The following is a 17,337-nucleotide window of genomic DNA, read 5'->3' as shown; positions in this document are numbered from 1 at the left end:
TGCACACATATAATTTTAAACATTTGTTAACAGCTATATTTTCCCCCAAAATGTGTTATTGACGGCGAGTGAAAAGTGGTGTAAGTCAAAAAACGCTGCGTTTCAAATCTTGGTGAATATTGTTCGTATTAATTTCAAACTTTTTGTGTTGGAATTATTTTTCAATGGACATTATTTCCCTAAATATAAGTTAGGGGACCTGGGGCCCGTATAAAAAGTTTTTGTATTTTTTGACTCATTTTTATTTTTACTTTAAACTTTCAATATCTTAATCCTGATCTTGAACATTTTTGCAATTGGAAGTATACATCTAGGACCAACTGTTGTGAAAATAATGGTTTTGTAGGTTAAAACGGAACACCCTGTATTATATATATATATATATATATATATATATATATATATATATATATATATATATAAGGGTGTCAACCCTCCCCCCAAAAAAAATTCAAGTCGCACACCTCTTATGTTTTTCCTTTTAAGTCAAAACAATTGTAAAAAAAGTTTCATCGAATTTGAACAACGGCAACCCATGTCGACTTGCACCTGAAAGTGCGAATTAGCACTGTGTAATAGACTGAATAAAAAAAAAAGGAAGTTCGAAAATTACTGTTGATTAAACGTTTCCCTTATAGCCCCACATGAAACACAAAAATATTTATCCAAATCAAAAAATATTTAATAGCCAGCAAGAGGCCTAAAATTTGTAATTTTATTCAAAAAATTGATTTTTTTTTCTGTATATTTTTAAAAAAAATGTTAAATAAATTTTAAGGAGTTATTAAGCTGAAAAATATAAACAGTGGAGTCGACAATTAGCGTGAAATAACAATTTTTGCTCTCTTCCAATATTTAAGTCTCCCACATGGCACTCAAAATATGTTTTTTTTTTCAATTTTAAGATAAATTTTCATTTTGAATATAGTATTTTTTTATTATTCATTTGCAAACGTTGATTTGAAAATGTGTTCGCTAATAATTTTTAAACTTGATATTTTATTTTAATGCATATGTAATTTTTAAAAGGTAAATCAAAAGAATCAATTTTTTTGAAGAAAATTTAAAATTTAGGCCTTCTTCTGACACCTAAATAATTTTTAACTTAGATATATATTTTTGTGGTACATGTGGGGCTATATTGGTAACGTTTTATCATCATGAAATTTCGAGCTTCCAAATTTATTTATTTTTTTTATTCGGCGTACAACACAAGGCTAGTTTACATTACCAGGCGCAAGTCGGCACGGGTTGCCGTTATTTAAATTATATGAAACTTTTTTTCCAATTGTTTTGATCTAAAAGGCGAAATATATGAAGGTGTGGAACTTGAAAAACCGACTTTCGTTTTTTTGGGACACCCTAATATATATAGGGGAAAAGGGGGCTCATGTGAACACGGGGCACACGTGAACATGGCATGTTTTACTAAGATCACTTCAAGCTGGAAAATTTCTCAAATAAGGACAGTACCAGTTGTACCCCTTGGACAAACATTTAGAGCAATGAGCCATTTTATGTATCTGTGATGGCAACTCTTTTGTTTTAGCAGGTGTTGAAAAATTTTTATCACTGTCTTCTTCACGTGATAACATTTTGAAAACTAACTGCTAATCTAAATCTTAATTATTACGAACCATTGCATGAACATTCAGGTAAATTTATGACAATGTTTAAATTTTTTTTATTAAGAAGTATTTTTTTTTTTTTTTTTTTTCCTTTTTTTTTTTTTTAGCGAGTTAGCTCTAAGTAGACGATGGGGCACTTGTGGACACAACATCTAGGGGCACAAGTGAACAGTTCCCATTGCCGCTCTCCGTAATATTATTATTAGTGTAGGATATTGTAAAAAAACGTGTAAATATTTATAATTATCATTTTACTATTATCAGTTCTTAAATTTATTGTTATTAATATTACTAAATATTTATTTACGTTTGTGATTTTTATTTTTTAAATGTTTTGTTACTAAATAGTTGATTAATAATTTAGTGCTATATAATATATACAGGAAATAAAAAGACACAAAATACTTTCATTTAATTAAAAACTGAAGTTGAAAATCACTTTAAAATACATTATCAAACAATGTATGAAGCTTAAAAGCAAAATATTTATGAAATAACCCTTGCATAATAAAAAATTCTTTGTATTACGTAGTCATATGTTTTTTTTCCTAGTCTATTCAGTGTTTAGAACAGGCTACGAGACTTTAGAATTTGACAATGAGCTGTTATATATTCAGGAAAAAATATTTTCTTAGAAGAACAATTACTGTGGCATTGAAACTGACGCAGTACAGGTTACAAACCCTTCAACATATTTGTTTTTCAGGTACATGTTTCATATTGAAGAATTTTCCTTTAAAATATGATGCTTCACCTGATTTTTCACCCGTGTTCATATTTGCCCCAGGCCTGTCCACATTTGCCCCCCTCTAGGGGCACCAGTGAACAACTGCAGATGTTTTTTTTAATACCATAAAATAAAGAAATATTTAAAAAAAAAAAATTCAAAAAAATCCATGACACAAAGAAAAGTTTATTCAATCATGGGTACCCTTTTGCGTTGAGAAATTGATAATATTTTTGGAAAAATAAAGAAAGGAAAAAGAATTGTTCACATGTACCCCCTTTTCCCTTATATGACTCTATTTTCAAAAAGTAGGGGTGATTTGGGAAAGTGTTTTTTATACTTGGATTCAGTTTTTTTTTTTTTTTTTTTTTTTTTTTTTTTTTTTTTTAACTATCAGCAAGAATGGTGTAAGAAGCATTTTAAAGGTTTTTTGTCTTGCCCTGCTGTGTAATGAAAGGGCTGGAGATTTATTACAACTAATGTAATTTTGCTCATTTAAACAGCGATAATGCATTAAGTAGGCGGGGAAATAGTGCAAAATGTTTTAACAATTTTTCAGACACAAAGCAAAATTTCCCAAATATTTATTTTCAATAATTGATGAATACCAGAAACAAATGACGTCAAAAATAAATCATTCAAAATCTAACGATAAAAAAGTAAATGTCAGTTTCACACGTTTCATTTAATTTTTTTCTTTGAAACCCATGAAAGTTACTTTTTTGCCATGCAAAACTACTTAAAGTAAATCTAAGAACTTCATGAGGGATTTTATCAACTTCTGTTCATAAAAGACGATGAAAAGCAATTTCGAAACGTTAAGTTGAGGGATTAATTTAAAGAGGAAAAAAAAGTATTGAGCTCGTACCCTAGAAATTTCTTTCAGCAATATTTCAAACCTGTTTTTTTTTCCTAATTTTCTCAGAACAAGATTCCATGTTATTTAACATACTTAACGTTTACATTGGAAAATATGTTAAGTGATAAAAATTTGAAGCAATGGACATTTTACATAATGGATGAAAAATAACATGTTAAGCATTTTAAATGTACATTTATAATGCAGGGTGATTAAAATAAAAATGTTTTAACACATATCCTATAATGTTTCTTAATTTATATCAATTGCGTGTTTATGCGTTATTATGTGTTTTGATTTTGAACTTACTGTCTGATTTAATGTGTTAAAAAAATTTTAAACACATTTAAACATTTATTCCTTTTATTATTATTTTCTGTCACACATAAAAAAAAAAACGATGTAGGGCCGTTCCACGTAAAACAGTCATTTTGTACCCACGTGATACCTCATATATATCATTAAAAATAATATTTTAAAATATTAATGAACAAATTTTTTCTGATTAACAAATTACAAACTTATGCGTGATATCTTAATCATAGAATTTCGTCATTGTTCTTAAAAATTATTAATCTTTAATCAACTGTATGAACCTGTTACGTGCGGGACATAGGGTTGACTTTTTCATGGAATGGCAATATAACACTTTAAAACTTCATTTGTTTAGACCAGCAGCTAATTCTAAGGATTGGTTTCGAATATGAAAAATTCATATCACTATTATAATGATTTCGGTTTTCGTTAGCGAAAATTTGCGACAGAGAGCTTGATTCTATATTTGCATTTACAGAATTAAGTTCTGGCATGTAAAATAGTAAGCTAGAAGAATGTTACTTTACGAAATTTCAATTCGTGTAAACATACGTAGTGTTTTTTTTTTTTATTTACTTAAAATTCAGAACTGTACATTTTTCCATTGTCTCTTTCGATTTATTTCGATAGGACAATCGTGAGTTAAAAACGGAATGATGTGGTCAAAAAATGTGAGTACGATGAAATCGTTTTCTTTTCAATAATTTTGGTTCAAAATAAATAAAATTTACTATCTGAGGAATATACAAAAAGTTAATGTTGTATTGATTTTTACCAATCTCCGTATGCAAAATGATTTTATAAACCTCCATTAGCTACCAAAATAATTTCTTTGTAGTGTTTTTTTCATTTTTGCGGTTACTGCAGAAAATTAGTTTGAATTAGTTCCCGAATCAACTCTTAATACTGCAACGAATCTCAACCTTTTAATCATTACTTTTAAATATGTTAATGCTAATGCATTTTTAGGGGTGCTAAACTTCAGAGTAGTCCTCCTGGAAACTAAGGTATATATTACCTCTTCTTGGTTAACGAAATTTAGGCATTTCCTCCTTTTCAGAAATATATAGATCTCTCTATCGACACTATACGAGAGTTGCTGCCTTTTTAAAATAAAATAAGATGAGTTATTCGCTCATTTTGCTAACTAAATTCTGTAACTGAATCGTCTTGGGTATTAAATATTGTCACCAGAAAATAAATTTGCTTTCCCTTTTGTTTTTTTAATCTCAGGAACTAAATTTTATCTTTTTTTTCAATATTTTCAATATGTTATTTATTTTTCCCCCTTAGAAACTAAAAATTGTTATTTTGTCATTTTACTAACGAAGCGTTAATTCCTCCATTTAAAAACAAAATTTTGTCCCTTTTAAAACTTCTCTTATTTATTGTACAATAGAATTATCCTGTTTAAAAAAAACTTCCATACTGTCTTATTTCTTGAACTAATAATTTTTTACCGTTTTTTTAAAATCAACTTTGTATGGTTCTTTGATAGCAGTTTAATTTTCCTTTGGATTTGTTAAAGATTTAAATATCAGAGAAAGAGTAAGGTAAGACACAAGTAGTGGCCAGTGCTTAATTAGTGGCTTCTTCAAGGTTTATATTTCAAAAGTAGGATTCCAAGTCTCTCAAGTGATTCAAAAGTGCATCAAACGTGCAGGAGGTTTTACCACCTACATGTTTGAATCCATTGGAAAACCTGGAATACTATTTTTTTTTTTTAAATATAAACCTTGAAGTGGCCACTACTGAAGCACTGGTGTGTTTACCTTACTTTTGCAGAAAATCTACTTTTTATTTGAAATTAATAACTTACAGTCAGATGGCTAAAATTTATGCTGAATATGAAATAGTACTTTGCTTTAAGGCAGCGTTTTTCAAAGTGCATGGCCAGACAAGTCTATATGCTCATCCCGTGCGCTTTGGAACGTGATTAAATAACTAAAAATTACTACCAGATTAATAATTTCTATAAAGATACGTGCTATAGTTTCTTATTTCTTCGTTATTTGAATTTGAGGTATTGTTCATTCTTGACGCCTCTTACCACTGTGGATTTCAGGTCTTTAAGGATTTGAGGACTCTCTGAAACCTTTTTACGCGACTGCGCGTGCGCGACGCAAAGGAGGGTAATGTGTTTATCAGTCTATGTATGTATGTCCGTTTTTATGTGGCGTTCTGCAGGCTAAACGCCTTGACCAGTTTTGGTAATTCTTACGTCAATCGATTTGTCTTAACCTTGGGAGTGTCACTAAACACATGACAATAATCAAAAGTAACATTTCAAAAACCGGTTGCCATTTTGTCAGTTCGGGATCGGCGCACGTTGGGTGTTGCACACTGTGTCGCACGCTACCTGCGTGTGACAAATGCAGGTAGTTTTCGCTGCCTGAATTTTTTTGTTTACTAAGTCTACTAATTGGGGTCTCAATGGCAGAGTGGTCTAAGCGATTGCTTCTCCCACTTGAAGCGGTGGGTCAAGACATCCTCGCTCCGGATGTACTTTCCCCTCTTTCTGATGTAAATTCTTTCATGTGTTCTTTATATGTATTTTGTACTGTAATAAAAAATGTATCATGCGTAACGAAGGCAAGACACTCAGATTGTAGTCCTCATCAAAATAAACCCGTGCAATAAGCAACAAAAGAAAGAAAGTCTACTCATTCGATTTTCATCTCTAACATGTTGCAATTGTTTTTGCTTTGATTCAAAGGACTGAGTTTCGCGACGTGTATTTCCTTGAGCGGCTTTTTTTGTTTTGTGAGAAAGATTTGATTGACGGGGGGGGGGGGGGGGGCGACGTTTCCGATTTCGCGTCATCATGAGTTACACAGGCTGTTTATATAGCTGTGCTGTGGTTGACTTAAGTTCGAACATTTTTGCCGAAGGTCAAGCACATGTGGCTTTAAGCCGAGTTAGGTACCAAGAGGGACTAATTATCAGTAGTTTGGACCACCGCAAGTTACTTAATAAACCTCACGATACGAACAAACTCTCTCAATGAAATGAAAAGGTTGAGAAATGTACCGTCTTATAATCACAATAACTAAGTCAATGAAAGTTAACTAAAAAATGTAAAATAAAAAAATATTAAATAAAAACAAAAAACCAGACTGCGTAAAAACCAAAGTAACTGAAAAGGAAAATGTATAAGCCCAGTAATTTAGAATGTATTAAGTACTACTGAATAACTACTCCGTTGAAATAGTTTTATATCCGTACACAGATAAGAGATTTCATAAATTCAAAAGCAGAATAGAAGGATCAACAGACGGAGCCCATTCCTTTCTGATTCAAGGAACCCCGTAAAATTTGGGGTCCGACTGTTCATCCTTCTATTCTGCTTTTGAATTTATGAAATCTCTTATCTGTGTACGGTTATAAAACTATTTCAACGGAGTAGTTATTCAGTAGTACTTAATACATTCTAAATTACTGGGCTTATACATTTTCCTTTTCAGTTATTTTGGTTTTTACGCAGTCGGATTTTTTGTTTTTATTTAATAATTTTTTATTATGTGTTGCTGCTGTGAGCACTGTGCAGCTTAAGAATGTTGTCGCCCGACTTTGAGCGAGTCCACCTCAAAATCGGTTGAAAACAAGGTAACAAGGTAAGAAAGGGTTACTTTAATCAACCGTTGGCAGAATAAGTTTTTTTTTCGTGAAGCATCGTTGTTTATTTACGATGATAAATTAACTTCAATTAAACTGTGGGGTCTAACTTCCTGATAAAAGGAAGATTATGGAAGTCTTATTTTTCTCTCTCTTATCGCGCGCGCGCATTCAGAGCCATTTTCCATGAATTCGATGATTTTGACACTGTGACCGAGCTACATCAATACGGAGCCGCACAATGTCTGTGCTCTTTTTTTTTATGTTTATTTCCGTTTTTTGTACATTAGCGATTGTTAACCTTAAAAATAAAAGTGGGGAGCACACGGCTTTAAAGCCTACGTTAAAGCACTGCAAATTGAAGAACACTTCTATTCATTCTTACCAAAAATAATATATTTAAAGCTTATAATCTTATTCTATTGCACTCTTTACTACCCTACCCCCCCTTCCTCCTTTTTTGAAATATATAACCTGTTCAGTTTTTCACTTTCCAGTCATGAGAATTTCGGTTAAATAGCTTTTAATATGGTTCCTGGAAACCAGGATTCGTTGATCATTTAATGTGTAATCAGTTTTAGATGGAAGATGGTAGCTAACTCTCTCTACTTCTGTCATCAATCATCCACTAAAATGTTTTCCCCTTGCTGATATTCCGTCGTGTGTCTTCCGACGTGCACGTACCACAAATATAGAACTGCTGCTTTAGAGAGATGTCAGCATCAATTGACATAGAGAAAGCATGGTAGATTTTACTTATGTCAAGATGAATTCTCAAATTGATTGCAATCATCCCCCAGCTTAAATTTCAGTCTACATTAATGGGAATGAGAGCCGACGTGGGATCCTTTTCCTAGTAGTATTTATTAAGCAATTTTGATCATAATGATTTGTCTGCTGTAACCTGATGCTCCTGACAGTCGGTCTGGCCATCGCGTCTGATGGAGCACCAGGACTGCTTGATGGATGATGTTTTGTTTACATATTAATTGGGAGCAATCGTGGGAGTTTTCCTAAATAATTCATTCGAGGTTAATTTGAATAAAACTTCGTCTTTTACGTGTGATCAAGAAAGCTTTTGGCATTTTTCAATGTCGATAGGAATAAATAACACGCTCAAAAGGTTAATAAACGAGATGTGAAATCAATTTTTTTCTTTTTTCGCAGAGTATGTTTTATTACTAAGCATCCACCAAAATTATAATAATAATAAAAAGTTAAAAGCCGTGAATCGTCCTAGTAAAAAGCGAATCGAGAACTTAACATAGGAACCTCGATCAACTGATGAAATTAGGACCGGACCTCCTTCGGTAAATCGGAGATTTTGAACTATAAGAGGTAGGGTTGGTTGGAGTAAGTGGGACCCCTTTTGAGAACGGTTTGTTTTTAAAGACTTATACAAAAGTTCTGAAACAGAAAAAGTTAAATTGATTATCTTATTTTATCTTGCACATTATTAATAAACAAAAGTTCATCATCATTCTCTAAAATAATTCTTGAAATATGATTAACGATTATGTTTTTTAAAAAATCCAGATGGGTGTCCCACTTACCCCATAAATAAGGGGTAAGTGGGTTATCCTCCTTTTATTTAAATTCTAACCAAGCATATCTAAAAACGGTGACAGGGGGTTTTACTTGACAAAAGGTAAATTTTTAGCATGAATTATTATTATTATTATTTTTTTTTTGTAAATGCATCCATTCATGAGATATTTACTGTTTTCGAAGTCTGCGCGACGGAAAATTTTAAAGCAAAAAACAAAACAATTACATCTGTGAAATTTTATTGAAAGCCTATTGGTACACATTTTCTTTTACATATAAAGGTGTGTTGAATAAACGTAATACAGTTGATTAAGATAAATTTTGGTAAATTGCCAAAACTATAAGTTGAAAAAGAAACTGGAAACACTAAATGGCTGCTTCTAATTAAAGTGGGCTAAGGAAGAACTATTAGCACTTTATCCTTAGGAATAATTCCAACATCATCTGCACCAGGCCAATAGAAAGTCACTATTTCTATTCGTTCTTGCAAATTCAGCAGTATTTTTTAAATTTGTATCATCCAACTTCCAACCATACTTTATGATTATCTTTGATGTAAGTTTCACAAATAAAATTGCTTTTGATTTTAAAATCCTCACTATTAGGGGGATCCCAGTTATCCCATAGTGAGGGGACCCACTTACCCCTTATAGCAAACATTTACGGGGTAAGTGAGAACTCTCCTCTTAAACACTTATTAACAATATTTTATACAAAAATTTTTTGTTGCAATATGCACTTTAAGTTAAACTGTACACGAAAGTTTAATCAAAATAACAATAAAAACTAACCTTGAAACACTTCTTTGAAAAATGTTGCTTGAACTCGCAAAAAAAATATTTTCAGGGTTTTTTTTGGCAAAGTCATAAACCTAGAAAAAAATTCCTCGAAACCCAAATATATGCAAGACCAATCACAGTGAAGAAATATGATCAAAGTAAAAAAGTAAAAGATTTATCGATATTTCAGTTTTAGGGAAGTTACCCACTTACCTAGTGGCATCCCCCAACCAACCCTATTAAAAAATGACTGCCAGGAGACAGAAGAAACTTTACTCTGGCTTTAAACTTGTTCGCATGTACAAAATGACTACTGCATATGAGGCAGTGAGAAGCAAAGGGATGTAAATGGAAAGTTTCAAGTTTTGAGTAAAATGCGTTTAGAGACAAGATCCTAGGTAGGCTTTCATCAAAATGTTTTTTTAAATCATAATGTATAACAGCACCTACAAGGGCTACTAGTATTATCTCTTGCCCGAAGACGGAAGAGGTTCACCTATCATTTTTTACTGGTTATCTCCAAATTTTCGATTTTGCCACTTACATCTTTTTGCTTCTCACTGCCTCACATGATGTTTTTAACATATAGCTCCTATTATAGGCACTTTTGTTCAGCAAATGTCACACAAGTCTGAAAATGCTATAACTTTGGTAAAACGTCATAAAGTTATCTCTAATCTTTATTGTGTTAATACTGAAGTCAACTGCATTTCTTGTTCTTTAGATATAATGCGTAGCTAGAAAAAAATTACCTAATAAAAAAATAATCCCACATTCGATTGCATTTGTTAAAAAATAATTACCTCAAAAAACAATAATTGACTTCCATATTCGATTTGCTTTCGAAATTCATAGCATTTAAAAAATGAGAGTTATTTAGTGTTGAAAGATATACTGATGGGTTTGAGGTTTGAGGAAAAACAAAAAGTGATATACATGGATAATTTCTGTACCTCAGAGCCAGAGGAACGTAAGTCACATTATCATAGTTTTACAGAAGAGAGGAAAAACCTTTTTCTGGAGCATGCAAAGGATGGGACGCGCTCTCTTTTAACCTTGGTAAAAAATTGAAAAGGATTTTTTTGAAGAATTTCGTTTACATGGCTTGATGCGGTATAGGCTTCTATATACAATGCACTAATCCTATTCAGAGTCACAACTGACTACAACTGTATTTATGTCGAGGACTGCATACTGAGTGCCTTGCCTCCATTATTTTATATACCGATAGATGGCAGCACCATCACCGGATCGAACAGTTAATGAGAATTTAGAACTAGTCCAGGAGCTAATAGCTACCTGGTGCTAACACCCCCAGAGGTATCGTTTCACTTGGAGGACATTGAGACCACGAGCATATTTAACGTCGCCCAGTCCCCTTTAATGACGACGGTGGGTCTTCGACCATCGAAGTTCGAACTCAGGACCCTCCGGCCCCGAATCCGACACTCTACCGATCGGGCTACCACGGCCCCACAGCACTAATAAACAGAAAATCGCAATTTTTGGTCTTACGTCTATCAGGCTCTGATGCACAGATCTGTCAGTGTAATAGAAATGTCTGCTTGAAGTGAACTTGGAGTCAGGTTTACTTATCGAAAATAAATAAATAAAATTCAGCAAACAGACGTCGGTTAAACGAAGTTTCGGTTGAAGCAGGAGTTCCGATTAACGAAGATTATACTGTATTTGATGTAGCTACATTCCTATTATATATATGCGTCTCATTTAAAGTTGTAAACTAGCTAGAAATGGTTATTTTTACATTCCCTTTCTATTTCATACTTTCCGATTGTTTCATGCATCTTTTTCTTGTTTTCTTTTCTTTGAATCGAAAGAAATTTTCGAGTTTACTTTCGACCAAGCTTAAATAGTCAAAACTAATTGAAATTTGTATCAATCTTGAACTTGACTAAATGAACTTCAACTATGTACTCAGAAAATTCAACAATAAAAATGACATTTCTTTAATACTGAATAAGTTTTCTAGCAATTTATATTGAAAAAAAAAAATCGATTGTTAATGTTTCTTCAGCGTTTTTCATTTTGGTATGAGCCTCTTGAATTTTCGAAGGGATTTTGCAATCTAAGAGGTTTTTAGCATTTCAAATTCAATAATTTGAAACTTCCCCAACAAATTTATTAATGAAAATGCTATCTTTTGATTATTTGAAAATTTTCTCTTTTCCGTATGTATATGTATTCATTTTTAGTAGATCAAAATGCTTATTTCCTTTTATGGCAGTAGGATGGTGTTAATAATAAATGACCCTTTTAATGAGGGCTCGAAATGTAATTAAATATGTCGTATAAAGAAAATCGTCCCTTCATATCCATTCGTAAAAAATTCTAATAAATAAGTAATATTTTCCAAAGTTTTCAGAATTTTTGCATGTCAAAAATCTCCATTTTTTTACGACACATTCATTAAAGAAATGTTATGTCACATTATTTCTGAATTTTTATTTTTGGTGGAGGATTTTCAGTAATTATCGCTGATATTCACTTCTAGTGGATTAAAATTTTGATTTTACGACCTTACAGTATGATGGTGTCAATGTATATTGCACTTAAAAAAAAATTGAATACGAAACTGAAGAACTAGTAATATTTACTAAAGTTTTAAGAGCCATAATACAAAGTAAGCCCAATATAATGAGTGTGGCTTATTGCGAGAAACTATTGAAAATGATACGAAGCTTAATGAAAACTTCAAACTGCACTTTCACTTACTCAAATTTGATAAAACAAAATAAATACTTATGGAGCGTTCATAAATCAGAGATGCTCCTTATAACGACAACTGTAAGTACTTTCGAAGTATAAATTAATCTAAATATTTTCTTAATGTTATGTATATTTTATTTGATTAATATACAATTGCTTCAATACATATGTGAGGCTACAGCTTGATCATCAAATATTTTGAAACAAAACGAAATAAGGTTACATGAGAGTTTCAACAGTAAAACACTTTGAGTCATTTAAAAAAATATACATATATACTTTAATTTAAAAAAGAATACGTGCTGATACGCAGCGTTAACAGGCAATAGTTGGGCGATATCAGAATTTTAATATCGTGATGTATCGCTTTCAAAATATCGATATTTTCGATATATCGATATATTTAGGTCGTTAAAATCAACATTTTATGTGGGGAGGGACTGCATAGCCTGTTATATAAGTATGTGCAACAAAAAAAGAGAAGTCATAGACCATCTTAGAGAATAAATATTTTAGCAATTTATTCTAATAATATAGCTATAGCAAGGATTCTCATGTGTTTGTGTCAGTGGGGAGGGGGGGGGATCATGAGGCAGATTATACCGCGGAAACGTTTGGAGAAATTACTTTAGAAGAACTTAAGTCTTTTTATTAGTGAGTTGCAATTCTTGAGGGAAAATTGGACTTGGTAAAATTGAGGGGTGCCATCGCAGTCGGGAGGAAAGGGCACCCCAAGTAATATCATCTGCATATTAAGGTATGCTACTGAGAAACGCCATTGGACATCTTGAAAAAAAAAAAAAAATCCATCGGTTTATTCGAATAATAATAGTTAAAGCAGGCGTGCCCATTGGAAAGGGGGGAGGGGAGTCTTGATGCTTAGTATACAATTGAACTTATTAGAGAAGTTATTTTAAAATTAGTTTCGTCTCTTCAATAAAAGGTCGCGTTTTGGAGGAAGCGTGATGATTTTGAGGGGTGAGGGGGGATTTATGCGAATAATAATAACAATATATAAGAATAATAGCAGCCCTTGCAAGGGGGAGGGAGGTCATGACGCAGACAATGACATTAATTTTTTTACAGAAGGATTTTAATCCATTAAAAAGATGGGGATGTTTTCCTTTTGTTTGGGGGGGGGGTGATAAAATTGAGGAGGAGCCACCGCACTTGGGGAGGGAAATTGGCACCCCAGCTACATCACATACATTATAAGATCTGCAATACAGAAAAGTCACCGAACATCTTGATAAGCAAATGTTCCAGCAATTTAGAGGAATAATAATGCCTATAGCAGGGTACTCAGTCGGTGGGAGGGGGGGGATGAGGATCTTGAAGTTAACTATGCTATTGAAATTATCAGGGAACTTATTTTAAAAGTATTTTAGTCTCTTAAGTAGGGACTTTTATTTTTTTTTGGGGGGGGGGGGGCTTGGTAAAATTTAAAATGACGGGGGGGGGCATCGCACGCATTAGGGATTGGCAGCTCTAACATCATGATCAATATATTAAGATCTGCAATAGAGAAAAACCTATGAAAATCTTGAAATGTAAATATTCCAGCAATTTATTCTAATGATAAAGCTTGGGTGCCCATTTGAAGAGGGGGGGGGGGTGCATGAGACTGACAATACCACTGAAACTATCAAAGGAGTTATTTTTAAACGATTTTAGACTCTTCACTAGGGGAGCCCGTTGTTTTTCCGGGGGGGGGGGAAGAATGACGCTCAGTGCAATTGATGGATGTCGTCGCAGTTGGGGGGATGTGCTTCCCTAACTATATTATTTGTATATTGAGATCTGCAATAAGAAGCCATCGGACATTTCGAAAGCTAGTAGTTTATCCCAATAATAATTGCTGAAGCAAGGATATGCTCAATGGGGGGGGGGAGGGCATGAGGCAGATTATGTAACTGAAAGAATCAGAGATGTTATTTCAAAAGGATTTAGCCTCTTTTTTTGAGGATCCTGTTTTTCTCAGGGGGGGCGGGGGCAGGGGGGGGGTTTGGTAAAATTGAGGTAAGGGTGCAACGCACTTGGGGAAAATTGGCACTCCTAGCTACATGATCTGCAGTAGAGAAAACTCATCGTAAATCTTGATTCGGTAAACATTTCAGTAATTTATTCTAATAATAATAGCTGAAGTATATATATATAAAAGTGCCCTTCCTGGGGGGGGGGGGGGGCATGAGACAGGCTACCACTGAAATAATTAATGAAGGTTTTTAAACGGATTTTAGTCTCTTCAATGAGATGTCATGTTTATTTTCGGGGGAGGGTTTGTTTTAATTGAGGAGGTCATCTTTGGGGGGGGGGGGCACTTGGACACGCATATCAAGATCTGCAATTGATAAAACACCTCGGTAAGTAGTATTTCTGTAATTCTTTCAATAATATTCGCTACAACGACCCTCCCCCCGCTCAAGTGGTGAGGGGGGGGGGGGTCACAAGCACATACCAAATTGTTGAAATTTTACAAAGGGTACTTGAAAATTTTCAAGTCTTTGTGAAACAGATCTCATTATTGGGGAATAAAATTTTTAGGGGGGGGGGGTTAGGAAGGTGCCATGTAAACTTTTGAGGGGGGGGGGGTAACACCCATATTTAAATAATCTGTACATTAAAATTTTCATCCTTTACATAATTTGAAAAACCATACAAGTTCAGAAATGCAAGTTTATTCTCCGTTTTCTACGACAATCAATGTTTCGCAAAGAACCAGAAATCCTAATATATGCTACCCCAATTCCGCAACCTATGTTTGCTAAGTTGAAAAACCCCAAGTACGTAAATGCGTAGAACTTTCACAAAGACACCTACAGTGGCTCCCAAAAGTGTTCGTACACCTACGACTTTCAATGAAATAGGCCCTTATCCATTGGTTATAATTAATATTTCGGAATAGGTATTTTATTATAAGATCTATGATCTATTTTTAACAAAACTACATGAAAATTTTTAATAAAACATTAAAACTTAACTTTTAAAAAATCAAAAAACAAAAAGTGCCGGAAATTTTATCTCACAAAAGTCTTCGTACACTTTGAAAAAATGTCAAAAAGTTAGTAAATAATCTAACTTTTTACTAAGTTATTATTTAGTAGAATATCATGCAGTAACAACAACTGCTTTTAAACGTCTGTGAATATATTTCATTGTTTTTTCTTTCTTTTTTTGTGTAATTTCTGAGTAAGTTTTCAGTCGAACTACGAGTCTTACTGTTTCTAGTTCGCTTTTCGTTTCAATGGTGTATTTTCGTAAGCTAGCCACCAGATATCTCCAAATATGTTCCATTAAGTTTAAATCTGGCGATTGATGAGATATTTCTAAGCTTAAGGACAAAATTTGAGGCACCAAACGCGAACTTGTGCTTTTTATCGTTATCTTGATAAAAAAACAAAGTTGTTTCCGATTACCAAATTTTGGGCTAATAGTTTAAAATTGTTTTTAAAAATATTTAAATGAACAGCATAATTCATTATTTCACCAAAAAATTCCAAATTTCCAAGTCCTTATGCTGAGATTCACCCTCACACAAAAACACCTTCACCGTCATGATTAACTGATCCAACTAAGTTCTTAAGTTTAAATTCCTCATTTTTTTTTTCATTTACAATTATACAACAATTTAACCCAAAATGTTGAATTTATTGTCATCTATTATTTAGACGTTGTTCCAAAACGTTTTGAGCTTATTTATCATTGATTTTACGACGGAAAGCGTAAGCTTACTTTTTTCGCACGAACAAGAAAATTTCTGCGTTAAGAGGTCCCATTTAATCCAGCTAATCAGAAACCTTGGCGAACAATTTTAGGTAAAAATTAAACGTAAAATGTTTCATTCAATTCTGCAGAAATTTTTTCAGTTCTGAAATGTGTATTTTTCATGTTTTTTTTAACTGTAAACCTCCGATCACGCTTTGTTAACTTTGCCAGTTGACCTTTTTCTTACCTTGTTTGCGATCCAATTCTTGTCTTAAAAGCATTTTTTTCATGCACTTCACTAAAGAATGGTATAAAATTAAGCAATTTACAGACATTTTAAACCAATTTACGGCTACTGTGGGGGGGGGGGAATCAAATTTCGAGTCGTGTTTGTTGTTTTCTACTCATACCTGCCATTTAAAAATAATAAGCAGAATATTAGGGAATAAATACACAAAAAATTAAAGGCAAATGACTTTATAGCATCATTACAATGCAAAAATAATAAAAAAACCACATATGATAATTTTAATTATGAATTTATTCGAAAATATTTCAGTGTACGATGACTTTTGTAGTGTATCTTTTCTCTGTATCTTCGTTTTTTGACAAATTTCAAAAATAAAATCTGGCAATATTTTGAAAAAAACTATTGGGTTTTATTCGGAATGGCATAGGAATGGTGAGAAAAAAATTGGACTTCATATTCGAATTCAGTTTTGCTTTATTTTGGTTTTACTACAAAATTTCAAGGTGTACGAACACTTTTGGGAGCCACTGTATGTCCGTGCAAGCTGGAATTTGCAAGCGTATAATCATTTCAACTCCAATTTTGTTTATGCCGTAGAACTTACACAAAAATACTATGTCTGCACATGCATAGAAACTGTCTTGCGACAACAGGGATATCGGAAGTTTCAATTTCGTTCCGTCAGAGCTGCCAGCGATAACGATTTAAAATTGGTATGTGTACTTGAATTCCGTTTCAAGTGGTGCCGTGTGTTATGAACGAAGTCAATATTTTCCCTCTCAATTCGTGACTTATAAGTTGTATTCGTTCAGCTTATGCAGTCCGAAAGGGATGAGTTGCGTTCCCGCTAGTGAGATAAATATACGACAAAAGTAATCTCATTAGGTTTTTTCGTTTTTCATTTTTTTTAAACGCAAATATTTCTTTTCAGTATTTTTCGCAAACCTTTTATTCAGCGTAATATCAATGGTTTACGTTTAATTAGAATTATGAATCGTGTTGATACCTCAATTGGTTAGTTTTTAATTGTTGCATTAAGATGCTTTTTTAATCAACACGCATTCACTTTTCAGGGTCCACGAGAGGCCGTATCAGCCTTGTCAGAAACTAGGGGCACGGTCCTTAGAAGGGCCCCGCTTTTGAAAACTTTATAGATGGATAGGATCCGGAGACCAAACTGACAA

General features: G+C 33.0%; 1 protein-coding gene across 1 annotated transcript in view; it reads right to left on the bottom strand.

The window, feature by feature from the left end:
* LOC129231714 (regulating synaptic membrane exocytosis protein 1-like) overlaps positions 1-17,337 on the bottom strand; it is a 122,933-nt gene that overhangs the window by 78,963 nt on the left and 26,633 nt on the right. Inside the window, exon 2 of the mRNA XM_054866077.1 lies at positions 16,151-16,201. Coding sequence (XP_054722052.1) covers positions 16,151-16,201 — 51 coding nt within the window. The remainder of the gene's footprint in view (positions 1-16,150; positions 16,202-17,337) is intronic.

This window comes from Uloborus diversus, chromosome 10 (assembly GCF_026930045.1).
Source record: "Uloborus diversus isolate 005 chromosome 10, Udiv.v.3.1, whole genome shotgun sequence".
NCBI lineage: Eukaryota > Metazoa > Arthropoda > Arachnida > Araneae > Uloboridae > Uloborus > Uloborus diversus.
This window is presented reverse-complemented; position numbering and strand designations above follow the sequence as displayed.